This window comes from Plecotus auritus, assembly GCF_963455305.1.
Source record: "Plecotus auritus genome assembly, chromosome: 7".
NCBI classification, from domain to species: Eukaryota; Metazoa; Chordata; class Mammalia; order Chiroptera; family Vespertilionidae; genus Plecotus; species Plecotus auritus.
Genome location: NC_137774.1, coordinates 68,596,268 through 68,623,765, shown reverse-complemented (window position 1 = coordinate 68,623,765; position 27,498 = coordinate 68,596,268). Strand labels below are relative to the sequence as shown.

At 46.1% G+C, this 27,498-nt stretch overlaps 1 protein-coding gene and 1 pseudogene across 4 annotated transcripts in view; both read right to left on the bottom strand.

Annotated features, from left to right (window-relative positions):
- The window catches only part of GTF3C1 (general transcription factor IIIC subunit 1), a 93,816-nt gene that overhangs the window by 59,925 nt on the left and 6,393 nt on the right, over window positions 1–27,498 (bottom strand). For all 3 annotated transcript variants that reach the window (XM_080682407.1, XM_080682409.1, XM_080682408.1), the window contains exons 2-6: window positions 25,759–25,968; window positions 21,173–21,349; window positions 19,895–20,038; window positions 15,910–16,006; window positions 11,526–11,649 (exon numbers count right to left, since the gene is read on the bottom strand). In XM_080682407.1, the coding sequence (XP_080538533.1) occupies window positions 11,526–11,649; window positions 15,910–16,006; window positions 19,895–20,038; window positions 21,173–21,349; window positions 25,759–25,968 (752 nt within the window). The remainder of the gene's footprint in view (window positions 1–11,525; window positions 11,650–15,909; window positions 16,007–19,894; window positions 20,039–21,172; window positions 21,350–25,758; window positions 25,969–27,498) is intronic.
- On the bottom strand, window positions 9,113–9,749 carry LOC308255241 (protein lin-28 homolog A-like; annotated as a pseudogene). The gene has a single exon. The product of its transcript is annotated as a protein lin-28 homolog A-like (transcript).

Here is a 27,498-nt window from a genome sequence, read left to right as displayed (position 1 = left end):
AGGGTGTCCCGGATCAGGGTGGGGGTTCCCTTGGGGCGTGGGGCGGCCTGGGTGAGGGGCCTGTGGTGGTTTGCAGGCCGGCCATGCCACCCAGCGACCCAAGCAGAGGCCCTGGTATCTGGAAATTATTTATCTTCTATAATTGAAACTTTGTAGCCTGGAGCGGAGCCAAGCCTTGTGCTCGCTCCGTGGCAGCAGCCATTTCTGTTGGGATTTATTTATCTTCTATAATTGAAACTTTGTAGCCTTAAGCGGAGGCCAAAGCAGGCCAGGGCTGCGGGAGCTTGGCTTCCTCCATCGATGGGGGCAACCCAAGCCTCCTGCTCTCTCCAGCTCCGTGGCTGCCGCCATTTTTGTTGGGATTTATTTATTTATAATTGAAACTTTGTAGCCTTAAGCAGAGGCCTGGGCCGGCCAGGGTGTGCGGAAAGCTTGGCTTCCTCCATCACCAGGGAAACCCAAGCCTCCCTCCTGTTCTCTCTGTGGCCGCAGCCATCTTGGTTGGGTTAATTTGCATACTTGCTCCTGATTGGCTGATGGGCGTGGCTTGTGGGTGTAGCAGAGTGATAGTTAATTTGCACATTACTCTTTTATTAGACAGGATTGCCAGTGCATGTCATATGTACCAGTCGGTCGGACAGTGGCACTTAGCCTTTTATACATATAGATTATTTATCTTAATTATTAATGATAGCAATTACTCATTTTTTAGCCAGTGTCCTTTAATCAACTTTGTCACTTTTAATTAAAGATTTCATGCTATTTTTAACTGTTTTCCCCAGCACCATTAATATTCTAGGCTTTAAATTTTCCTCCAATCTTTTTCTATTCTTTCTGTTTATCCTTTTGTGTAACTAACCTTCATTTTTTAAATTCTAGATTTCTGGTTTCAAAGCTCTTTTAAACATTTATATTTATTTTATTGCATTTAATCCTCCTTAATATGGCTCATTCCTCTTTTCTTAGCTTATATACTTTAACTATAATATTTTAAATGTCTCCTTTTGTCATTTTAATTAATTTAATTTGCTGTACCCTATTATGTGTTTCTTGGTTTTATTTTGACTTTTAATAGCTTTATCAAGATATAATTCATATACCATACAATTCACCTATTATTTAAAATTAAGTTTGTTGCGATGATACTGGTTAATAAGATCATAAAGGTTTCGAGTATGTAACTCACCCATTTAAAGTGTACAAGTCAGTGGTTACTTAGTATGTTCACAAGTATGTGCACCTGTCACCAGTCAATTTTAGAGCATCTTCATCACCTCAAACCCTTTAGCTACTGCCCTAACCCTAAGTACTAAGTACCTACTAATATATTTCTCGATTCCCTATACCAGGGGTGGGCAAACTTTTTGACTCGAGGGCCACAATGGGTTCTTAAACTGGACCAGAGGGCCGGAACAAAAGCATGGATGGAGTGTTTGTGTGAACTAATATAAATTCAAAGTAAAGGAGCGGAGGGGAGAGCAAGAGAACTGGATAGAACAGTCGGATCCGGCCCGCGGGCCGTAGTTTGCCCAAGGCTGCCCTATACTGCACTTTCCCATAAAGGGAATTATATAGTAATGGCTGGTTGTGACTGGCTTTTCTCCATTCAATGGTCTTGGCACTCTTCTTGAAAATTAGTTGACCACGGAGGTGTGGGTTTATTTCTGGACTCTCAATTCTATTCCATTGATCTCTGTCTATCCTTGTGTCAATACTATGCTGTCTTGCTTACTGTTGCTTTGTATATATTTTGAAATTGGGAAGTGTGGGTCCTCCTACTTGATTCTTCTTTTCCAGAATCGTGTTAGCTTTCTGGGTCCCTTGCAATTCTACAATAATTTTAGAATTAGCTTGTCCATTTCTATAGAGAAGTCAGCTGGATTCTTATAGGAACTGCATTGAATCTTGTGAATGAAAAAGGGGCCACATATTAAACCTGACAAGCTCAGGGGAGGCCTGCATGGCAGCCTTACAAACTCAGAGACCTGAAGTAACCATATAGGATGGTCTGAAATTAAAACTAAAACATCGCGGGTAGTCATGACTTAGGCTAGTATTTTTCCCTAACAAAAGTCAATCTTGCCCTAGCTGGTTTGGCTCAGGGGATAGAGTGTCGGCCTGCAGAATGAAGTGTCCCAGGTTCTATTTCAGTCAAGGGCACATGCAGGGTTGTGAGCTCAATCCCCAGTAGGGGGGCGTGCAAGAGGCAGCCAATCAGTGATTTTCTGTCATCATTTATGTTTCTATCTCTCTCTCCTTCTCCCTTCCTCTCTGAAATCAATAAAAATATACTTTTTAAAATAGTCAATCTTTACCTTAACTAGGCCTATATAGTCTTTTTTTGCTAACATACCTGATAACATGCCTTGAAATATCAAAGTAATTTCCTTTTTTCCAGACCTCTCAAAGCATAACCACTGCACCAGGGCAGAGACCACAAATTCCCTCACTGTTATCATGCTAATTGTTAACTATCCTGTATCCACCTATGTAAAAGAACTGTGTTTATTCCTTTTACTGTTTTTTCCCTTATTCCTTTTACTTTTTATTTACTCCCAGAGATTTCCCACTTTCTCCAGTCTCTCTAATCTATCATCAGTGAATTTCATGTAACCCCCTTAGGCCTCCTTCTTTGATTGTAATCCTATGTAATAAAACCCTAATATGCAAATCAACCAAACAGTGGAACGAAGGGTCGCTATGATGCGCACTGACCACCAGGGGGCAGATGCTCAATGCAGGAGCTGCCCCCTGGTGGTCAGTGAGCTCCCACAGGAGAGCGCCGCTCAGCCAGAAGCCGAGCTCACGGCTGGCGAGCACAGTGGCGGTGGCAGCAGCAGTGCTGAGGACCCCTTGGGGGACGTCTGCTTAGGGGTCCTGGACTGCGAGAGGGCGCAGGCCAGGCTTAGGGATCCCCTCCTTGCCAGTGCACAGATGTTGTGCACTGGGCCTCCAGTGTATAAAATAAGGTGCAAAACTGCCATTCTTTGGAGCATTATCTCAATCCATTGAGATTTTGGTTCCAAGCAATTGTTGACAGTTTGGCTCAATTAAACTGGCAAAAATTCTCTACAGGTCTGAGTGTTTCTTTCGTTGATACCTTGAGATTCTGCTTCTCAGCAGCTGTTGTCAGTTTGGCTCAAATAAACGCATAAAAATTCCTACAGGTTTGGACATTTACTTTGACAATCTTCAGACCAGTTTGGGGAGTATTGCCATCTCAATGTAGTTTTCTAATCCATGAATATGGAGTGTTTTTCCACTTACTTAGATCTTAAATTTCCACCAACAATGTTTAATAGCTTTCATTTTGTACTTCTTTTGTTAAATTTCTTCTTAAGTATTTTATTCTCTGTAATGCTATTGCTTTCTTAATTTCATTTCTGGGTTTACCAGTTTACCAGTGCATAGAAATACAACTAATTTTTTATATTCATCTTGTTTTCTGAAAATCTTGTTGAACTTGATTTTTATTCTTTTAAGGATCTCGGGGTAACAGTTGTGGGAAAAGCCCACATCATAAGCAGACCCACCCTCACCCTTTGCAAAGCTCACTGCCAGTCACTGAACCTGGAAAACCTGCTCTAAGGAATGCCTCAGGCAGCAGCCCCAGGCAGCTCCACTTCCATCAACTGCTTCCAACTGGGACCCTTTTCTGAGGGATTACCAAGTTCTATTTCTCTTCCCTCCTTTTCTCGGCACAATTTAATAAACACAGAATAACTGGTAAACACTTGAAGAAAAGAATCCAAATTTACAAAACAGATCAGTTCAGGTTGACTGTTTTCATTACCAAGGTTTTTTTGTTTTTTGCAAAACAGATCACTGTAGCTTTCTGTAATGCATTTGAAATATGCCTAAGTTCAAGCTCTTTGTCTATAGGCTTTTGGAAACAACTCATATATATCCAGGCACACCTGTGAATTTACATGAAGTAATACATCATCTTTCTTTATTATTTAAGTCTTGTCTACTCCATAATGCCTTAGAGGGAAGGTTTTATGTTAATTTTGCCAACTGGGAAGGCAATGAAAAACTAACACTGCATTCATCCCTTGTCTCCTGCGCAAGAAAGTAACTGAAGTGGCACCTAATTAAATTAAATTAGCTAAACATTACTTAGCACCTACTCTGTTCCAAGCAGACACTGCATAGGCATTAAGGACAGAAAGTATGGGAGGCGTGGCCACTACCCTCAGGGAGCTCACTACCAATGTGAGGGGACCACTGATGGTGAGCCCAAGCAGCAGAGGGGGTGGGGGTAACAAAATCCCCATGGGAATGAGATGAGCCTCCTGAATAGTCCGAATGGACTCACTGTGCATGTGGGGCAATCTGGAAATTCTGAATGTCGCTGTCTTGGGTGCCTGTCCTCTTAATCCCGAGTAAAGAGCTGAAGCCACCACTTTCCTTGGTACTCAGGCTGTGCTGAGCCATGCTGGACCCTCCTGCTCGGAAGGCTCATCTTCCCAGCACTAGACCTCAAGGTAACAAGGACCCTCACTGTGCGACAGGCCCTGAGTATGGACATACCTTCAAGGTCAGGCGGGTGACATACCAGAATGAAGACAGTTGTGGGTTCCGTAGTGGAAGCAGGGTGCCTGTGCTAAATGGGAGAGGCGGGCCCCAGAGAAAGGGGGCGCACCTCTCTGCCTTGCCTTGCCAACTGCTATTAAAGGAATGCAGTTCAATGTTGCCTAGTTTTATTTTTGCAGAGAAGCTGAAAGGCTGATTTTTAGGTGAAATTTCTGATTTTTAAATGCCAGAAACTAATTCAATTAAAACAAACACTATGAGCCCAACAGAATACATTGCTGAACATGACCCACGGGCTACCAGCGGTGGGCCCTGCTCTGTGTACACTGTCTCCTGGAAGACCCGCAGTATTCTGGAAAGCTGTATTATTATCCCCAGATAATCATGAGGAGAAAATTGAAGTGTAGAGAGGCCACTGCCCCAACAGGAAAGGACAGAACAGGAATTCTAGACCACGGACCTTTAGCCTGGAAGAAACTTTGCTTTGTTCCATGGCTGCCTGCACAGCAAGAGAGGTTCTTTAACAGTATTTCCTTCTGAGCTTCTATTTACATTAAAAATAAAATTTCTCGTGTTTATTTTTAATGCCTTTCTTCCAACAGGCCAGAAAGTAAAAACGATGAACTATTTTAAGCATTTAGATAATCATACCTCCAAGTCAAATGCTGGGGGCTTCTCTAACAGTTAAGTCCCAGCAACCCTTTCGGTTCTTGGAGTCTTTTCTGCCCTGCCACGGGGCCCAGCAGTATCCCCCAGTTTCCTGCCAATGCCGCACACTCCCAAGGAATTCTAGTCATTCAATCAGTCTCACGTTTACTCAGCAATGAGGTATGCTTTAGAGGGGCTTCCCTATCTCCCAGGCCCGCCTTCCTGCTTATACACTTGTTGTATGAAAACATTTCTGTGCTACCACCTTCTCCACAAGACTTCTCAGACACAGGGACACCAGAGAGGGTGGGCAGAGATTCTACTAACTGAGGAAATGAAGGAAGAGACGGAGTTCCCTCAGACTGGTATTTCACAGCCACTCAACAAATACGAATGCCTACCTCCTACAGGCAGAGCTAAGTGCCCCTGTCTGTCCTCACTGAGAGCACATCTCCTGAGCTGTGGTTACAAAGCCGGTCTCCCTCCACAGGGCACTTTCTGTGCTGACAAAGACAAGCACACAGGCCCTCAGCTTTTTGTTCTTATACATCTTTTGGTTTTCCTTGGGGTTAATAACTTCCCCCCCCATTCACTTGGTTTTCTATGTACCTACCATTAAATTCATGCTCAGACTCCGACAAAGTACAACTTCCACGAGACACATTCACACACACAAGGCATGGACTTTGCATGACTGCCATCCCTCCTGGGACCATCAGGACAGGCTGCTCTCAGAGCCTGTCTTGGTGATTTCCCTTCGTCATTTCCTGGACCCATGTTTTCCTGCCTCTCGGCTTAGCCCAGTGGTTGGCAAACTGCGGCTCACGAGCCACATGCAGCTCGCGAGCCGCAATTTGCCACTCTGTTGACTAATGAGTTTGCCGACCACTGGATAGGGGCTTAATCACAAGGAACAACAACAGCCTGTAATTATTGGAATCGAGAGTCTAGGTCAGTGGTCAGCAAACTCATTAGTCAACAGAGCGGCAAACCGCGGCTCGCGAGCCGCATGTGGCTCATGAGCCGCAGTTTGCCGACCACTGGCTTAGCCGATCATTTGATGTACATCCTCCTGAAGCTTCCTGAGAACATGGGAGATGGGAGACGCAGTGTTTCAGATCTGCATCATGAAAACGTCCTTATTCACACACCTGGTTAATGGCAAAGCTGAACAATAAATTGTATATTGAACGTCTGTTTCCTTCAGAATATTGATGGCCTTGCTCCAAGGGCCTTCCAGCGTCAGTTACTATTGGGCAGTGGGATCTCTCCTCCCTGAAGCCTGTTTATCCCGATTTCCGAATCTCGGGGACTGGGTCTTTGTGCAGGGCTCTTTCCACTCATTATGCTAGGTACCGGGTAGGTCTTTTTTTTTTTTTTAATATTTTTTTTAAGTCTTTATTCATTCATTTTATTTTCCCAGGGAAAAGAGAGGAAGGGGAAAAGTCAGCATGTGTTTTACAAAATGATACCCGGCACAGCAAAATCAACCATCAAATAAATAGTCCCCAGTGATGGAGGTCACCAAAGCCCAAGGGCGCTCAGTCCCCTGCAGTTTAGAAATGAGAAGGAATCAGGGAAAGAACAGACAGGTACATGCTTTCCTACTCTCCCTCCCTCCCACCCCATAAATTCAAGATTTCACACAAAGCTTTGGTTTCTAGCTGTAAACATGGAGTTACATTTGTCCGTCTCCTATTAAACAATCTTGTGGTTACTTTGACATAAGTTTTTTGCACCTGCATAAAAGTTCCTCATTGCTGCTCTCTACCCTAGGATTAGAAATTAAAACATAGCAATCTGAATGTTTGGCATGAATCACATATCAAGGAATGGTCTTCATTCAGGATACTGGGAAGAAGGGATGGAATATTAACTTCTTCAGGATTTTTGCACAAATCATTTAAGAGATGGGGTGACACCCCACACATTAAATGTGTATGCATGTGGGTAAATGGGCTTTTTGGGGTGTGGATAGAAGAGGGTCAGAGTCAAATTTTAAGGACAGAAGATCTGGTCCAAAGTAGGAAATAGGGGAAGAGAAAGCAAAAGAAAGGATTGTTCAAGACACCTGCTTCAAGAAGAGGTGTTCCCAAGCTTATGTTTCAGATTCTTTTTGCCTGGCGCAGAACCTTTGTTAAAAGGTGCTTTGGCTATTTTTCTCAATACAAAAAAAGAAGTTTGTAAACAATAAAACCCCAAAAGAACATGAAGAAAGACCAACACATTTACACAGACTAGGCCACCTAGCAATCACCAAATCAGCTACTGTGAAGTCCTACAAAGCCCAGACAAACACAATAACTAGAGGGGGCAGCAATTGGGGGAACAAGAACCCAGAATCAGACACACATCACCCAATGCATTCTATTGCATTTGCCTCGTTTCAACACAGTGAGGTAGGTTTTCAGTGATCTCACAGCATGTTAACAAAACCCGCTTTTCTCCTTTAGATACTAGGACACTAATCATTGCTGCAGCAGGCAAGGACACTGGCTCTGAGTACCACAAAGAAGCCATTGCTTATGGTCTCTCTGGAAGTCAAAGAGAGAAAGCGAAGAATTTTTAAAGGTTAAGGAATGTAGTCATTGCTTCATATATCCATCCCTGGGCAGCTCAAGATGGGTAGAGAGCTAGTGTTCTTAAAAGCTCTTTTTATCAACACACACATACACCTTGTTGTGCCTGGTAGGCCTAGCCCAGTCCAGGTAGGGATGGATCTGGTATGTAATGTGAGTCCCAAACCCCTGGGATTACAGGTATGGGACAGGAATCCTTGGTTACGCATATATAGACAACCTGCATCTAATGTTGGCTTCCCCTCTGTGCCTTTCACCTAGCCCAACCTCTCCCAACCTTTGCACCAACCACTGATTCCTGTTCAGATCAATTTCCAATCTTCTAGTAGGAGATCAAGTAATGAGGCTACCCCATTAAAATCTAGTCTTCCACAAAACATTGAAGGTGGAGGGGTTTCAAGAGGATACTATGGCAGAAAAGCCAGCTCTAATTGGCAAAAATGAGATAGTTCAATAGACTATACACTCCAAATAGGTGTTCTCCCTGATGATAAAACAAAGTATTCCTGCTTTGCAGACCCGGAGCTCCTGCCCACTTATCCCTGAGATTGCTCATGTACCCGAGAACACAGTGCAAGAATGAGGGCTGTAGATTAAAATACACAAAAATACAAACCCAGAATATTTATATTATGGGGAAAAAAAGTCTAAATGCACAAGATACGTCATTCGCACACAGCTAGTGCAGTTGCATCCTGGAGAAAGTGGGACCCAAGGTGCAGTTATCCAAGGGACCAAATAAAATTGTATTGGTCCAGAAATGGGGTGGGAGTGAGCTTAGGAGCAGCAGGTCTACAGCTGTTCCCCAACCATCCCTTTTGCCTATTGTCACAACCCATTGCTTGACACAATTCTCAGCACCCTATCCCAAGAGTGGGTTACGAGGAGACAAGATGTGGGAAAACCCTGCCATACCCCTGAGAGATTCCCTCCCATAGAATGCAGTTGTTTGTGGTCTGGGTTCTGGTCTCATGTTAATCTTTTCACTTTGGCAGGGGAAATATTATTATTACATATCCTTCTTTAAAAGGAAAACAACTTTCCTATCCAGGCCACTTTCAAAAGCTGGAGATTTTGGGGGTGGAGACTCAAATAAAGCATGTAGGGAGGGAGTTCCCCCAAAGCCCTCACATGCATTTGGATCGAGTGTAGTTGGAGTTCCTTTGCCTCACCCCTCCCCCACTACCAAGAGGGAAGAGGGGGTGATGCTGTGGAACCTGGACAGAGATACATGGCAGTGCCTGCTGCCCCCTACCCACCCTGTCCCCACTTTCTCTGATCTGCCGATTGGTGCCTGCTCCTTGAAACTTTCTGATCACAAAAGCATAGCCCCTGGCACCCACTGTGGCTCAATTCTGGGCATCTGGGTGCAGGGCAGGGCTATGGCTCTCTTCTTATTCATCCCGAAAGTAGACTGGCTTTTCCTGTGAGCTGGGGGCCTGCTGGGCCTTCAGTGGACAGGAGGCCACCATATGGCTGATGCTTTGGCAGAAGTGGCACTTCTTGGGCTGGGGTGGGAGCTTGCATTCCTTGGCATGATGGTCTAGACCTCCACAGTTGTAGCACCTGTCTCCCTTTGATCTGCGCTTCTGCATGTTCTTCCTTTTTGGCCGCCTCTCACTCCCAATACAGAATACCCCACCAGGGCCAGTGACTTGGATAGATCCCAGGCTCTTGGTGGACTTCTTAAAGGTGAACTTCACTGCTTCACCATCCTTCAGGCTCCAAAAGCCCTCCATGTGCAGTTTACTCTGGTGCACAAAAACATCCACGGGTAGGTCGAGTGTGACCCCTGCGCGGGCGGTCATGGACAGGAAGCCGAACCCCATGCGCACGTTGAACCACTTACAGATGCCGGCTCCGTGCAGCAGCAGCAGCAGCAGCTGCGGCTCCTCCACTGCCCGGCCGCATCCACCTGCAAACTGCTGGTTTGACACGGAGCTCATGGTAGTCGGTTAGGCCCGTGGCCCGGGCCCCAGGTCGGGCGGCTGCTGGCCCCAGAGAAGTCTGGAGGACCCAGGTAGGTCTTAGAACCTTTGTCCTTTAGATCTGGAAGAATTTCTAGTGTCATTTCTTATCCTCTCCTCTGCTCTAGTCCCCTGCACATACTCCCTCCCTCTCTGGAGCCCCTGTAGTGTGGATGTTAATTAATTAAACCTTTTAGATTCAGCCTCTTATTTTCAACTTAGCTCTCCTATTTCCCATTTGAGTTTCTGTTCTTTCTGAAAATTTTTTTTCAATTTAATCTTGTTATCTTCCCTTCCACTAAATCTTTTATTGCAATAGTCATATTTCTGTTATTTCCAAGAGCTCTTCTTTATTTTCTGCAGGTCCCTTCTCTATAGCCTCTTGCTATGGTTTCATGGATGCAGTCTCCTCTCTTCTCTCTCTCCCTGAGAATTCTTTTTTAAAAAAGTTTTCTTCTGTTCCTCACTTTGTTTCTATTTCCTAAGTTTGTTTGTTTTTCTTACATTCGCACTACAGCTTTCCTCAAATGTTGGGCAAAGCATTAAAATGCTGCCCCAAAGCCCTGGTTTTCAGTGTTTGGAGGGTGGGGAGGAGAAGAGGCTGTCACTGAGCGGGCTTCCGTGAAAAGTGAGCAGGCAGGGGCCAGCTATTTTGATGGGAAACCTCCAAATTTCATTATCTAGATGACTTTTCTCTTCGACGGGTCAGTTTCCACAGAAAAGCCTCCGGCTGTTTAGTGTACAGAGACTGTCACTTGTTGCCTAACCCCTGCTTTCAGCACAGCACCCTGTCCCCCATGTCTGTGAGGCTGGAATCCTTCTGGTGCATCTTCTCTCAGGAGAAGCCAGACTTGTGTCCCTGTGGGAAAGGGTTCCTCCTTGGCTGTGCACAGGGGGGCAGGGGCTCAGGGGCGCAGGGTACATACGGCTTTTCACAGACTACGGACCAATTCTCCTGTGTCCAGCTCCATCCACTCCTGCGCTTTCAAAGGCACCGGAATCTTGAAGTTTTCAGGTTTTGAGGTGTCAGTTCCTGGCTACTGCCCTTCACAAGCATTTAGCTCTCCCAGTCCGCTCAGTCAGTTACCATTTGTCCATCTGCCCCTGAGCACCAAAATGTTGTTGACGACCCTCTCTCTGTCATATCCTGTCCTCTTCTCTTTGCACTTGTGGGTTTACGCCTTTTATATCCTGTATCATCCCTAGAGTGGAATTTGGGAAGAATCTACCATCTTTTACTGAAAGCTCTGACCCTCAGCTTTTTCCATGACTTTGGTTAATGAGAGGTAAACGGCACCGGATAAAAATCAGGAATAGGGAAAAATAAAGGACGAAGGAAGGTCTTAAAGTTTTATAGGCCATTGTCCTTAGTTTAACTTTTTAAAAAGGTTTAAGTCCTACCTCTCCTGCTTAACCTTATGTAAGTTACTCAGCATCTCACTTTAATTGTCTTACATGTGAAATGGTGGTACTGCCTAGATAACGGAACCACGCAGCACAGTGCACTTAGTGTACATGGACAAGGTGAACTGGTTCTTTGTACACCGTGAATCTGAGATGTTAAAGAGATAGCCACATAGAGATATTTGCCAGAAGTAAGAAACTTTCCTTCGGCAAACATTTCTTGAGCACTTTTTATATAGAAGATCCTAACCAGGCACAGAGGGATAGAGCTGAAAAATATGTGAAATCATCCCACAGCAGGCAGACGTGAGGAGAGAGATGGCTGGAGCTTAGAAGGGAGGAGTGAAAGCCGTTCATGAAGCCCAGAAAAGAGAGCAGAGACTGCCTTTACCTTTCTTTGTCTTAAAAGGTCCACATTCAGGGTGAATCTCTTGTAAGGGAAGAGACACCACCTTCGCCAGACCAGCACTCAGCATGTATTGGTACAGACGCTTAAATGTCCTTTCGCACAGCCCCTGCCAAAACAAAATTTAAAGCTACTGTTAGGTACAAGCAAGGTGTTGAAAACGATTAAAGAAGCATGTAGCCCAGCTAGTGTGGCTCAGTGGTGGAGCATTGACCTAAAAATCAGGAGGTCACGGTTTGATTCCAGGTCAGGGCACATGCCTGGGTTGCGGGCTTGGTCCCCAGTGGCGGGGTGTGCAGGAGGCAGGCAATCGATGATGTTTCTCTCTTGACGTTTCTATCTCTCTATCCCTCTTCCTTCCTCTCTCTCTCTAAAATCAATAAAAACATATTTAAAATATATATAAATAAAAAAATAAAGAATCATGTAAATGAGCACAAGTTCGAGACCTGAGTTAATTGGTCATCTTGAATGAGAACATACTGGCAGTATTAATGAGGAAAGACTGCTAAGCTACATTGTCAAGGGCACAAAACGGTCCAGAGCAATATACTAACAGTTCTACCTTTTGATTACAAGAGGGGAAAAGGGATTTTCTTAGAGATCCTGAAAGGATATACAGGGGTGAGAATGAGGCAGAGGGAAGTAGAGAATGGAGACTTTTCACTGTATACCTTTTCATACTATTTTGATTTTAATCAAATAAGTGTATTAATTATTAATACATACACATACCTCCTACAGGCAGTGGAAATAGAAAAAAATATTAAAACCATTCTTTAAATTTTAGTCTATCTGTGTAGTTCCCCATTTGCTCCTTAGTCACATTTCTGCAAGGTGATAAACCTCAGTGACCGTATGTGCACCTGAACTGCAGCCGTTACCTGCAACCAGCCTCTGTACTGGCCATGTCTTTTCACATAAAAGTTATTTACATGCCAACATTGAAAAGTGAAAGATTTCATATAAAAATCCACAAACTGGCTTCTATTGAAAAACAAGATCTGGCAATAAATCCTAGGACTGTTCACGGCAGCAGCCAGCGGAATCTGAGGACAGCTGCTCCCTCCACACAGGCCCTGGTCTCCATGGTAGCAGTGCCTTCACGCTCCCACTCGGCCCTTGCACAGTGAGGCTGAAGGTGAGTTTCCATTTATCACCATTTTTGTGCTGCTTTTCTTTTATGACAGTTAAGAAGAAAATGAAATATTTCTTGAATCCATACTAGTATCAATCCATACTTCTCCACTTCTACGCCTAACCTGACGCATTTACATGCCCTCCCCAGCCGCTGCTGCCAATCAACTTTGCAACCCTGGAAGAGTGAGGCAAGTCACCACTGTTGTAAGGTAGGGACTGGACAGCAGGAGGCATTCAGGACTAAGAGTTGTTAGTTGGGTTATACAGGTTTCTTCTTACACCCTGGGACCGTGGTCGGCAAACTGCGGCTCGCGAGCCACATGCGGCTCTTTGGCCCCTTGAGTGTGGCTCTTCCACAAAATACCACAGCCTGGGTGAGTCTATTTTGAAGAAGTGGTGTTAGAAGAAGTTTAAGTTTAAAAAATTTGGCTCTCAAAAGAAATTTCAATCATTGTACTGTTGATATTTGGCTCTGTTGACTAATGAGTTTGCCGACCACTGCCCTGGGAGAAAGAGAGGCTGCAAATGTCTGTGGGCTGCTGCTGCCGCAAATGTGAAATTAGCTCCCAGACTAGCCAGCACTCTAGCTGTTGGGCGGCAGAACATATGGCCATCAAAGAAATACAGATGACTCACATATGGCTCATTCAAACCCCCTTGCTTGGAAATGGCATCTATCGTTAATCTAGCTGTGCCCCCAGCATCGTGGAAAGACCCTTTGGAAACTCATCCATCAAACCCCAGCCCTCGACATATGGTCCTGAGCCCTGGCCCATACTAAGCAGGAAGGATGATGTAGTTCTGCCTTCTGGGGGCTGCCATCCAGGACTTAGTCTGCCCAGCAAAAAGAGAAAGAATAGGAGCCTCCTCCACAATCTTCCCCCTAAAGTTAGCATCTATATTCATGTCACCACCCTCATCTACAGGCTAAGTATTCACTAAATCCTGCCAAGGTCACTCTGACCTCTATTTCCAGCTGCCAAATGAATGTTCCAGAGGATCCTCAGACTCAATAAACCCTAAAATCAAATATGTTGTCTATCTTATCCTGACCCAAACATGATCTCTTTCTGTACTTGACTTTTTTCATACATTCCTTCACACCGATTTACTTAGCCTTTACTGTGGGCCAGTCACTCTCCTCATGGTGGGGGGTCAGCCGTGAAGGCACAGTCCCTGGTCTCATGAGCTAGCCCTCAAGTTCCAGTCTACTTCTCTGAGCGGTGCTCATGCACACCAGACAGGACTCCTTCGTTCAGCTCTACATCCTGGCTTTGGTCACTCACCAAGTCCTACTAGTGTCACCTCCAAAATGGCTCCCAAACATTTCCAGCCAGTTGCCCACCGGGCCTGAGGCAAGAGCATTGACCTCGCTGCCCACTTCCCATCTCTCTTCAGTCCACCAGTTCATTTCCTCAACACCCTTCACATTTCCTGAGCAGCACTTCAGGCTAAAGGCTAAAGTCCCAACTCCCCTGCCTAGTACTCAAGGCCTTTCAATGTGGCCCCAACTTGCCCTCTCAGCTGACCTCTAAAAGTCCCACAGCCTCCACAGCTCCACACTTTGCTCGAGCCATTCTCCCTCACCCGAAATGCCATCTCTCCCGTCTGCTTTGGGAGCACTCCCTTTCAAAGCCCAGCTCTGGACTTGCTCTATAGCTCTCCCAGCTCTGCAGAAAGAAAGCTCCCTCGTGGTTCGCGGGCTCAGACCTATCTTTCTAGGTAGTATTCTAGCCTCAGTGAGTGCTCATCACTGCCCCTCCAGTCAGACTGCTCCATGACAGTGTGAGACTGTCATCCTCATTCACTGTTGTCATCTTAGTGTGGAACATGGTTCTGACTTAAAGTAAGCACTTACTAAAGTTTTTGTTGAAGAAATAAATGAACCAATGTCCTACAACAGTTAAATCTTGCTGCTTAAATAGTCCATAGTGCTGAGCTGAGACCAGACCAGCCCAGTCTCCTTTTCTCCCACCCCCCAAGTGACTCAGTAGGCAAAGGGTTTCAGTCTCCAGTGTCTGCATGGGCAGGACAAGAAATATAAAGAACCAAGTGGGCAGATATTCATTCATTAAGCATGCAGGGAATTTCTTCATTTCTATTAGGGTCTCTTAAGAGGCTTTAACAGTCTATCTTTTATTTTTCTATTATGGATAGAGTTTCTGATAGAAAAATATTTCTCTCCTACCACAAACAGCAGTGCATGCGTAAGGACAAACCGCACTGACTCTCAGCCTCGGTGTCTGAAAGGTGACAGGGTGGGGGGCCTGCGGGGAGCTGGCCAGGGCACAGCTAGCTCCAGCTACCTTTTGTCATGAGAGCCTGAAGGATCAGGCTTGTCAGAGCTTCTGATATTTCAAGGGAAGCTGGAAACCTAGATTTTTTTTAGGTGAAATCTCAATTAAAACAAAAAGAGCTAGGTCAAGTTTATTTTTGACAATGTACAGGCCAAATGTGGCCCACATGCCTCAGTTTGTAAGCTCTGCTTTAGACACGTGGGTGTGCAATGAATCCAGCAGGAGGGAGCAGATCCCTCCTCTCTGAACAAGGAGAGCTCCACTGAGGCAGCACAAGGTGAGCTCCAGGACTTCCTGCAGTCTATGATCAGACTCTGCCATGCTCCTTTGGGACTGATTCCTGTTATTTAAAGATCCTGACTTAAATTTCAAGTTTCAAGTCCTATTAACCTACAGGGCAATTCTGCTTTTCTCCCATTTCTAATTTGGCTTTTTCTTAACTGTTCAAATCTGACTGGAAGCACCACCACCACCTCTATGCTTTCTGCCTCTCATTCTCCCTTCATCACTGCCTCTATTCTAGGGCCCAAAGGTGAAGCAGGTCAGTGATTGCGTTTCTCCCCATGTCATCTCACCCCCTTCTTGGTAAAGTCACTGCTATGGCACTATAAAACCACTGGGAACAAAATTACAAGCTTAATTATGAAAGTAAATCTACAGGCCCAGGTTACCACTCCAGCTGAACTTTTATAGCAGGTCTCAGGGCAAAAACCCCAGGGGAAATGGAAGTCAGTCAAGAGCAAGAGGATGCAAGTTAGGGACTGAGCAATTTTCTGTTTTATAAAACAAAGGAAAATCCCACTTATTTCATGGTTAGGGATTCAAGACCATAGCAGGGCTTTCAATTGCAATTCATTAGATCTACACTTAAAGATCTCCGTGCTGTGGTGTAGGGAAGCCCAGCCCAGCTCCCGGGAGCTCCCGCAGCTCACCAGCTCCTCCCGCAGCTTTCCTAGTGTCTCGATCTGGTTGCTCCGCATGCTCAGCATCACCGAAAGCTTCTCCATGAGGATGTTGTATTTGCTCCTCCTGTGAGAAACAAAACAGTTCAACTTTTCAAACCTACTACTAAAGACCGCCTAGTTTCAAAGCAAGGTTTCAAGGCTGGGCTCCGAGCGGTTTGGTCTCATGGCCAAGGGTGCCTAACTAGTGGCAGACTCTACACTAAAACTACTGAAATGATTCTTTAAAATGCATTACATTTTGATAATACCTTAAAGGTTAGATTGATATTTCCTTGTCAATCAATTGGTGGGGAAGGACAGGTTATTCTACAAAGAGTGTGAACCTAGGCTGCCTCCCTCCAATCCAGTGCTCTCCTCACTAGATCACACCACCACATGGATTCTGAAGCACAGGTTTCCACTCCTGACTTCACTGGAGTGACAGATCCCTCCTTCGGTTGCATGTTTACTGTGAAGCAGATGTCACAGAAAATGCTTCCAAGCTAAAGGCCACCAAAGGAAGCTACTATTCAAGAGAGCAGGGCTCCGCACGGTGTGCCTGAGGGAGCTGGGGGAGGGGTGCAGAAAGGAGCCTTGTGGCCAGTGCAGCATGCGAAGGAGAGCTGGGTTTTAACTGCCTACAGGCTAAGGGCAGGGAGGGCTTCTGTATGGGATCTGGAGACCACAGCCACTTTTCCATTTTTACTGCCCCTCAAGGAATGAAAGAATAAATGAAGACACAGAATTACTGCACAGAAGCTAGTACCAAGCACCATGTCATGGCCCTCATACAGAAGCTCAAACAGTGGTCCAGAGAGGCCGGGTGACTGCCTAAATCAGGGGCAAAGATTTATTTATTGTTTAAAATATATTTTTATTGATTTGAGAGGAAGGGAGAGGGAGTGAGATAGAAATATCAATGATGAAAGAGAATCTTTGATCAGCTGCCTCCTGCATATCCCACCCTGGGGATCAAGCCAGCAGCACACCAGGAATCAAACCGTGACCTCCTGGTTCATAGGTCGACGCTCAACAATTGAACCACGCCAGCCAGGCCAGGGGCAAATATTTCAATATGGATTTGACTTAGTCCATTGTTCTCTCTTCTACCTACAGCTGTCACCCTATGTTCTTTGTGGATCACAGGCTACAAGCCAGTTATGAGTTCGGCGATAAAATATTTAACCAGTGGATGTTATGACTAAACTAGAGGCCCAGTGCATGAAATTCTTGCATGGGGAGGGGTGTCCCTCAGCCCAGCCTGCCTCTCCAATCTGGGACCCCTCGAGGGATGTCTGACTGCCCGTTTAGTCCCACCAGGATTGGGCCTAAACGGGCAATCGGACATCCCTCTCACAATCCAGGACTTCTGGCTCCCAACTGCTCGCCTGCCTGCCTGCCTGCCTGCCTGCCTGATTGCCCCTAACTGCTTCTGCCTGCCAGCCTGATCACTCCCTAACCACTCCCCTGCCAACCTGATCGATGCCTAACTGCTCCCCTGACGGCCCGATTGCCCCCATCTGCCCTCCCCTGCCGGCTTGGTCATCCCTAACTGCCCTCCCTTGCTGGCCTGGTCACCCCTAATTGGCATCCCCTGAAGGCCTGGTCACCCCCAACTGCCCTCCCCTGCTGGCCTGGTCACCCCTAACTGCCCTCCCTTGCTGGCCTGGTCACCCCCAACTGCTCTCCTCTGCTGGTCTGGTCACCCCTAACTGCCCTCCCTTGCCAGCCTGGTCCCCCGCAACTGCCCTCCCCTGCCGGCCTGGTTGCCCCCAACTTCCCTCCCCTGCAGGCCTGGTCCCCCCCAACTGCCCTCCCCTGCAGATCTTGTCCCTCCCAACTGTCCTCCCCTGCTGGCCTGGTCCCCCACAACTGCCCTCCCCTGCTGGCCTTGTCTCTCCCAACTGCCCTCCTCTGCTGGCCATCTTGTGGTGGCCATCTTGTGTCCACATGGGGGCAGCCATCTTTGACCACATGGGGACAGCCATCTTGTGTGTTGGAGTGACAGTCAATTTGCAAATTAGGCTTTTATTAGATAGGACTAGAGGCCTAGTGCATGAAAATTCATGCACTGGAGGGGGGGTCCCTCAGCCCAGCCTGCCCCCTCTCACAGTCTGGGAGCCCTCAGGGGTGGGAGGCGACCCAGCAATCAGGGGAAGGCAACGCCCCATCACACCTCTGCTGCTGCCACTGCCGGCAGTGGAAGCCTTGGCCGGCCCTGGTTACCTGAGCCTTGGGTGGTCCTGGGCGGCTGGGCAGCCACCATTGGAGGCTTGCATGCTCCTCGGGCTGGCCCTGGGAAGCTGAGCAGCCACCATCCAAGGCTTGCTTGCACCTCGGGCCAGCCCTGGGCGGCTGGGCAGCTGCCATCCGAGGCTTGCCTGCACCTCGGGCTGGCCCTGGGCAGCTGGGGAGCTGAGGGGACTGGGCACCGCCATCTTGTGGCTCTGGGCACCGCCATCTTTGAGGGCATGGCAGCAATTAGCATATTCCCTCATAGTGGGTGCTGCCATCTTTGAGGGCGTGGCAGTCAATTAGCATATTCCCTCCTTATTGGCTGTGGGCGCTGCCATCTTTGCAACGGCGTGAGGGTCAATTAGCATATCCCCTCTTTATTAGAAAGATAATTAAAATGCGAATTATCAAAGTATAATTCTCTCTAATGTATTTCTTTTCTTTTCTTTTTAAATCCTTACTCGATATTTTCCCATTGATTTTTAGAGAGAGTGCAAGAGAGAGGGAAAGACAGAGAGAAATATTAATGTGAGAGAAACACATTGATTGGTTGCCTCCTGCATGTGCCCCAACCAGAGCCCTGGCTGGGGAGGAGCCTATAACTGAGGTATGTGCCCTTGACTGGAATCGAAGCCAGGACCCTTTGGCCACTGTCTGACGGTCTATCCACTGAACCAACCGGCTAGGGCTCTTATGTATTATTTCTCAGACATGGATTTGAAGACAAACTTAAGAGTGACATTTCCACTCCTGGTAATCCTGAGTCAATAGTTAGTCTACACATGCATATCGAGCACTTCCTTTGGGCCCATCCCCGTGCTATGTAGTGGGTACTGCAAACTTTAAAACTTATACTTAATCTGGAGTGTTTATCCTACCTCCCTTTGGAGGGTGCACCTGGCCATTGGGTAGAAGGCAAGACTTCTGTCATTTGGGGATAAGAAAATCATAGTCAGTCCCTGTGGCCCAGGAAAAGGTCTGCTCACTGCCCCCCAACTCTCCCTTGACACTGCCCACCTCCAGCATGGAGGACTGGTGGCCAGGCACGGGGCTCGCACTGACTCTACCAAGGGCACTCATTCCAGGCCCTGCACCAGCTTAACCCTTCCCCACCCTGGCCTCTGCCCTTCCCACAAAAGACGGCATGGGGTGGTGAAGTGCAGGCTGAGACCACTCTGCAAAAAGGCGGAACATTTCTTTCCCCCATTTCTATACCCCAACAGGGAGGATTAAAGAGTCAGAGCCCCACTCCCAGACCCCCTGGCTCTTAGAAGGGACTATTTTATCAGCTTGATGTATTGCCTGACTATGACACACAGCTAAATGGCAACATAGTGATCACTGAGGAGAACCTCACCATCTCATCTACAGGTTAAGATGGCTGCATGTTGCAAAAACATGACAATTTTAAATTGATACAATTCAGCCTCAACTCTGTCACCATAACAAATCAAATATGACTTATTTATTTACTTTTAATTTTACATTCCCCCAAAACTTCACCAAATTATTAACAGTCCCTATTGCTAAGCTGTGGGGTTACAGGCATTTTTAACCTTTTTTGTATAATTTCCAGGTTTTCTAAATAGGCATGACTTATTTTTCATAATCAGAAACACACAGTAAATATCTTTTTAAAAAGCTAAAGCAGTGTTCTGATGTGGCCTCTGACTTTTAAAGACATAATATACCTGGCTGCAATATAGATGTATAGAGTGTTTTGGTCTCATACACTTACCTGTCCACATGAAACCGGTTCAGGAGGAGGAGGATTGAGTGCTGCTGGGCTCCGCTGGGTAATCGGATCACATGTGACTGCATTGTAATGAGCCCATTTTTGTTCAGAATTTTCCTATGATAATGGAGCTTCCCAGCATCAACCCTGGAGGAGAAGATGAGTGCCATTTTGTTGGTTGCTTTCACCCACCAATGTAGAGAGCCTCTCACCTGGACATAAGTACCAGAGATACACCTCCTATCCAGCTAGTCTGAGAGAACAGCCATCATGAGACAATGGCCTTGGAAGAACCTCAGCTTAAGAGCAGGACCAGACCTCCAGGAGAGGTAGATGGGGAGATGGAGGCAGAAGCCAGGGCAAATAGAGAGGGAAGGGATGGCTGGGGTGGGAGACAATAAGGACATGATCAATTAGGAGAGAACCAAACATGGACCTCTAATCCTGTAATTACCAATAACTAGAGTGAGCACACATCCTGGTTTGCCAGATGGTCCTAACTTATGCCCATTTCCTTAGCACCCCTTCTGGTCAACTCCACCTTCCATTCTCAATGTCTGGTTTGAACAATAGTTATATGGTCACCCCAGGGTCTCTTCAAAAAGAAAGCATTGTGCCCTAACTGGTTTGGCTCAGTGGACAGAGCGTCGGCCTGCGGACTGAAGGGTCCCAGGTTCGATTCCGGTCAAGGGCATGTACCTGGGTTGCGGGCACATCCCCAGTAGGGGGCGTGCAGGAGGCAGCTGATCGATGTCTCTCTCTCATCGATGTTTCTAACTCTCTATCCCTCTCTCTCTTCCTCTCTGTAAAAAATCAATAAAATATATTTAAAAAAAAAAAAAAGAAAGAAAGCATTGTGCTCCCAATCACCGTAGACTGGGGACTGCTGAGACAACAAGGATAAGAGGAAAAGGGAAGACAAGTCAGCAGGCTCCAGTTTAGACACAGGGCATAATGACCAGTGAGCCCTATTGTTTAAAGCAGAGAAGCAAATCATCCCCTTCCTTCAGTGATTTTCAGCCTTTTTCATCTCATGGCACACACAAATGACTAAAATTCTGCAGCACACTATTTTTTGCCACTGACAAAAAAACAAAAAACAAAAAACCCAAAAAAGGTATAATTTTGATTCATCCCCACAGGATGACTATTGTGTTGGCTGTTGTCCTTGTTTTAATTTGACAATCTAAGGGAAAAGAGGTCAGTGCCCCTAACTCAATAGTCAGGTATTGCATGTTTTAAAACTTCTTGCAGCGCACCAGTTGAAAATTGCTGCCTTACTTGAACGCAGCGCTGTGGAGGTCTCGCTGGAGCTCCCCCTGCCACCGGGACCGGCCTAATCGCTCCAAAATGCAGTAGGAGAAGTCGGGGAGCTTCAGGTCAGGGTCACCCTCCAAGCCTATCAAGGCCCTGTAACGCATGTCCTGGGAGGCAACGATGATCAGTTTCTTTCCCCACCTGCAAATCAGAAAGATTTAACTTTTAACTTTTTTTTTTTTTTTTAACACAGGAAGAAATAACGTTTTGATTTTAAGAAAATAGAAACATGAAAAAGCAGAAGCTTGGAGAATCATCATTTTCTGTGAGGTTCAGAATCCCCCAATTAAGCCAGTTTCAGTCTTAGTATTACTGCATTGTGTTCAGGGTGAGCAGAGCCAATGCCATCATTCCTTGTTTAAAGCCCTCCCAGGCCTGGCCAGGCACTCAGACCAAAACCCCAACTCCCCACCAGAGACGGAACTGGACTGCCCTACACCCCTTCCATGGCTCTGCCCCTGAGCACAATGACCTTGCTGGTCCTGAAACAAGCTGTTTCCTCTTCCCGGCTGCTCCTCCCCAAGGTCTTTAAGTGACTTTTCCTTCTCATCATTCAGGTCACTGCTCAGATGTCAACTCCTCAGGCTTTCCCCCAAATGGTAACCAGAGTCCTTTCCCACCTCTGACCATTATTTCCACATTCTTCATGGCACCAAGCACTGGGAAATGGCGAGATATAATGTTTAAGAGAGACCTGTCTGTCTCCCCCTCTTCAAATAAGAAGCTCTATGAGAGGGGCACATTGTCGACTTGTCCACCAGGACATACCCAGGGCTTAGAATGAATGTGGTTCACAGTAGGAGTTCTGTGAATATTTGTTACGTGAATGAACTACCCTACTGAACTAGACAGATAAAGCAAACTTCAGAGTCAAAACCACTGGACTGTGTAATCGCTGGACCTGTATGTTGTCTGTTAAAGATCAGACCTTGGACAAATCATTAGTTTCTCCCACTGACTTGGTAAGTGAAAAATGCCTGAAAAAGTGGCCAACAACACTTCCTAGCAAGGCACTGGATACCCTGGCTGAGAATACTGACTTCTCTGCTGACACCTCACAGGCCTCACCACTGTGCCTTGTTTGTTAACTTAAATGCATATCTTGGGCAGATTGGCCCATTCCACTCATGCACTCTTGGGGTCCAAGCTCTGTGGCAGAGATCACACGACGTGTGCAGGCAAAGAACCCCCCACTTACTCACTCCTGAGCATCAAGATACACCCAATCGGAGGAGCTCCCTTTCCTGGATGAGTCACCAAGGGTCCACATGTGAGGGCCCATGGCCTTGAGCTAGCGTCTGCTCGTCACAGCCTGTGATCCTGACCACAATGTCTGCCTTCAGTCACATCACACAGTCTGACTGTTCTTCCTCCCACCCACTCTGATGCCTTCGCTTCTCCCTCCTCCCAGACAACAAGAAAAAAGAAGAGGTTGTCTTCATTTTAACTTAACTGCAGCTTCCTTCACTTTGTAATCTATAATTAATCTTCCGCAGAGGTGTAGAAATCTGCATAGTCCATCTTCAAAAGGATGTGGCTGTGATCATATGTGAGAGTCTGCATGTCACAAACTTAGGACCTGTGCTCTCTCCTCTCAAAGCAGGCTCATTAAGTTAAATTGGAAGAAGTCAGTTAGGAAAAGGAAGTTTGAAAACTAAGGAACTATTTTCTGCTTTAAGATTACTCAGGCCCTGGCCTGGTGGCTCAGTTGGTTGGAGCATTGTCCTGTACACTAAAAAGGTTGTGGGTTCGATCCCTTGTCAGGATGCGTACAGGAGGCAACTGATAGATGTTTCTTTTTCACATCAATATTTCTCTCTCTCCCTTTCTCTCTCTCTAAAATCAATAAACATATCCTCAGGTGAGGGTTAAAAACAATTTCTTTAAAAAATTAATCAGATTAGTTACTACCCTATATTATTAAAGTTCACTGATTTCAATTAGCTGATGCAATGACTCCTGCTAAGTTCAAATACCGGTTAAGCACCATACAAAGTACCAGAGATATCAAGATAAATAAAGTCTTTCTCAGGAGTGGGCAAACTTTTTGACTCGAGGGCCACAATGGGTTCTTAAACTGGACTGGAGGGCCGGAACAAAAGCATGGATGGAGTGTTTGTGTGAACTAATATAAATTCAAAGTAAAGGAGCGGAGGGGAGAGCAAGAGAACCCTCCGCTCTTTCGGCTCCACGGGCTGGATAGAACAGCCGAATGGGCCGGATCCGGCCCGCGGGCCGTAGTTTGCCCACAGCTGAGCTACCTTCAAGGAGCTCAGTCTACTCAAAGAAAGACAGGAAAATGACTCAGTGACTAATGTGATAACTGCTCTGGAGAAGCAGCTCTGGCAGTCAAGGCTATTAAATGACATACATGAGGGCCCCAATTCAAGCCTATGTGTATGACTAGAGAGTGTGCAGTCATTAGGGAAAACTCTCACAGGAGGTGATTCCTGAGTTAGCAGTAAGCTGGGTGGGCAAATGTTAAGGAAGCAGATGTTGCAAGGTTTCACAGGTATGGTGGAGCTTGCCTATTCAGGGAGGCAAATGATGTGGCATATCTGGAGAGGCTAAAGTGTGGTGTAAGATAGAAAGCAGAAGGAAAGAAAACTTAAGGCCAGCTGAGTCCACATCCTGAATGGCCTTTCAATGCCATGCTGGGAATTTAGATTCCATGACACAGGTTACAACTTCAAACCCAACAGGCTATCCATCAGTCAACATGCATTTTTAGGAGCCAACTTTGTGCCAGGTATATTCTAGATCTTAGAGATATAACTATGAATGAGATGGACACACTTCCTGCCCTCAAGAGTTTATAATCTGGTGAGGAAAGAGTGAAATAAAAAAATCCTTAAGCCCTAGCTGGTTTGGCTCAGTGGCTAGAGCACCGATTGCCTGCTGAAGGGTCCTGGGTTCGATTCCAGTCAAGGGCAGGCACCTCAGTTGCAGGCTCCATCCCCAGCCCTGGTCGGGGTGCGTGTGGAAGGCAACCAATCAATGTGTCTCTCTCACATCAGTGTTTCTCTCTCATTGCCCAACTTGGCAATGACCACAGTGCTTCTTCAAATAGAAGCTCTGAAAGAGGGGGCACAGGAGAAAAAGGAGCTAACTGGAAGAGGAGGTGGCAATGTGAAGATCTGATAGTGTAGACCAGGCCCTTTAAAGCCTGGTCTAACAGTATCCCAGGCTTGTTCATAGGGATCTGAGGATAAGATTTTGGTGAAGCGATAAAGGCAAAAATGGATCACAGTGGACAGAGGAGGGGAGGGGAGGTGAAGAGGGAAAGAGTGAAGTGAGTATAGCTACTTCTTCCAAAAACTATGGCTGCAGCCTCGGGCAGAGAAAAAGCAACAGTTATAGGGAATGTGAGGTAAAGAGAAAGTCCTGTTGTAAGAGGGGCAAGTCACATTCAAGTGCTGAGGAGAGAGCACCAGCAGACAAGCAGTACTGAAAATAAAGGGGAAAAAGGAGCTAACTGGCAGATGTAGGAAAGAACATGAGCCTGAGGAAGGGGAGCTGGGCCAGGGAGGAGGGGAGAAAGGGGGGAAGAAATGCACCGATTACACGGCCAGTTTTTCATCTCCTCTGAGATGAGGGATAGGGAAAGAAATGTGGGAAAGTCTGCAAGTTGAGGAAGAAGGTGGAAGTTAGGAGACTTCACACGGGTAGCTTCTCCATGTTCAGTGAAGTAGAAAGAAAGGTGGAGATGGGGGCAGGTTGAAAAAATGACAACATGGATTAGTCTCGGAAACCGGGGCCCTGAATGAAGACTCACAAAAGGATCGATGGGCAGCACAGGGCCCAGCTTGGACAGAGAATGATAGGCACCAATTTGCCTGGCGAGTGGGGTTCGGTAGTTGAGCGTCAACCTATGAACCAGGAGGTTGCGGTTCGATTCCCAGTTAGGGCACATGCCCAGGTTGTGGGCTCGGTCCCCAGTGTGGGATGTGTAGGAGGCAGCCGATCAATGATTCTCTCTCATCATTGATCTTTCTCTCTGGCTCTCCCTTTCTGAAATCAATAAAAATATATTAAAAAAAGAAAAAGAGCCCTGGCCAGTTTGGCTCAGTGAGTAGAGCGACAGCCTGTGGACTGAAGGGTCCCGGGTTCGATTCTGACCAGGGGCACATGCCTGGATTGTGGCTCGATCCCTAGTGTGGGGTGTGCAGGAGGCAGCCAATCAGTGATTCTCTCTCATCATTGATGTTTCTCTCTCTCTCTTTCCCTCGCCCTTCCTCTCGGAAATCAATAAATTAAAAAAAAAAAAAAAAAAGAAAAGAAAGAATAAAGAAAGACACTAATCCAAAGGACAGCTGCCTGCTCCGCCCACCTGTGCTAGGACTATGGACACAAACGGAAAGGATGGCAGGTCCCCCTGAGCAAAGTTAGCCCAAACAGGAGCAGAGTGAAGAAGGTAGAGGACTGGCTTAGTGTGGGGATGATGCCCTCTGAGCAACACTGAGGCCACAGACCAATCCTGGCACTCTGACTACCCCTCAGACTTCAAGCAGGAAGAGTCCTGTGAGTTCCTGACGGTGCAAGTTAGTTACCTGTCAAAGGCTTCCACCATCGTACAAAGGGGCTGCAAAGACTTAGTTCTGATATCATTGGTAATGTTTTTCCTCTCCTTAAAGTACCGGCATGAGCCCTGGATGCCATCCTTATTCTCTAAGATCATATGAATGGGGTAGACATCCTCCAAAGGGTCCGGGTCCCTCTTGGACTCCAAAATTCCAGTTTCCAAATCGATTTCTTCATACCTAAGGAGGAAAGCACAAATATCAAGCCACAGCTCAGCTTCAGAAATAATGCATGCTTGGCATGTTCTGAGAACTGCCTGAAGAGATCAGAGAGGAGGAGTGAGACCACTCTGTCTTTCTGAAATGCAGATCATCTTGATAAGCAGTATTCTCTGCCCCAGACAACAGAGACCTTTCTAGGACTCCCAAAGCCACTACCGAAGCTGAATGCTAGAACGAGAATCACCATCCTGGCCCGAGTGATGGCCTTTTGGTTTCCCTACAAATCTGGTGCCTAGTCTCCAAACCACCAGGTCTGGACTTAATGATTCCAAGGTTTTCCTCCCATAAGATGTCATCTTTCCATCTCTTTTTAATGATCTCTCTAGAACCTTCATCCATTTTTATGGTTTCAATTATCACCTGCATGTTAACAATTTTCACTATTAAATACTTAATACTATATTTTCTCCCAAACATCAGTCCCATCTTCAATTGTCTACTACATACCTCAAACTCAATGAAATCAAAACCGAAGTTATGACTGCCTCTTCCTACCTCCCACAAGTCCCTCCTTGCCCTCCCTGGTACCACATTCTCCCAGTTGCCTCTTATAAACAACAGAGAGACATCTTTGACTTGTGGATTTTTCTTTTATCCAGTCAGCCAAGTTTGTCAAGTTCTCTTTAGAAATCTTGCTCACATCCTACACTAGTTGAAGCTAAATCCCCTTTATACTTTTCTTAAAAATATATTTTTATTGATTTTAGAGAGGAAGAGAAAGGGTGAGAGAGATAGAAACATCAATGATGAGAGAGAATCATTGATCAGCAGCCCCCTGCACTCCCCCTACTGGGAATTGAGCCTTCAACTGGGGCATATGCCCTGACCTGGAATCGAACCATGACCTCCTGGTTCACAGGTCGACACTCAACCCCTGAGCCAAACTGGCTGGGCCCATATACACTTTTCAACCCTTTCTTCCTTGCTCTCTCTGTGACCCCTGCACTATTTACCCCTCCATTCTCAAATCGCATCTTCCCCAGCTTCCAGGACACCACTCTGGGCTGCTGCTCTCTCCCTCTCCAGCCACATTTTCCCAGTCCTCTTTTGAAGGTTCCTAGTTGTCCATGCAGCCTTTAAATGTAGGTGCACCTTAGAATATACATTCTTCTCAAGTGCACATGGATCATTCACAAAGACAGACCACATGTTAGGACACAAACCACGTCTCTACAAGTTGAAAAGGACTGAAATCATATCAAGCATCTTCTCAGATCACAGTGCAATGAAATGAGGAATCAACTACAATAAAAACACTCAAAAACAATAAAACAAATGGAGACCAAATAGCATGTTACTAAACAATGAATGGGTTATCAAAGAGATCAAGAAAGAAATAAAAAACTTCCCAGAAATAAATGAAAACGAACACACAACAATCAAAAATCTCTGGGATACAGCAAAAGCAGATCTGAGAGGGAAGTTCATAGCCCTACAGGTCTATCACAAAAAAACAAGAAAAATCAACAATAGTAGTAAATTATTTAA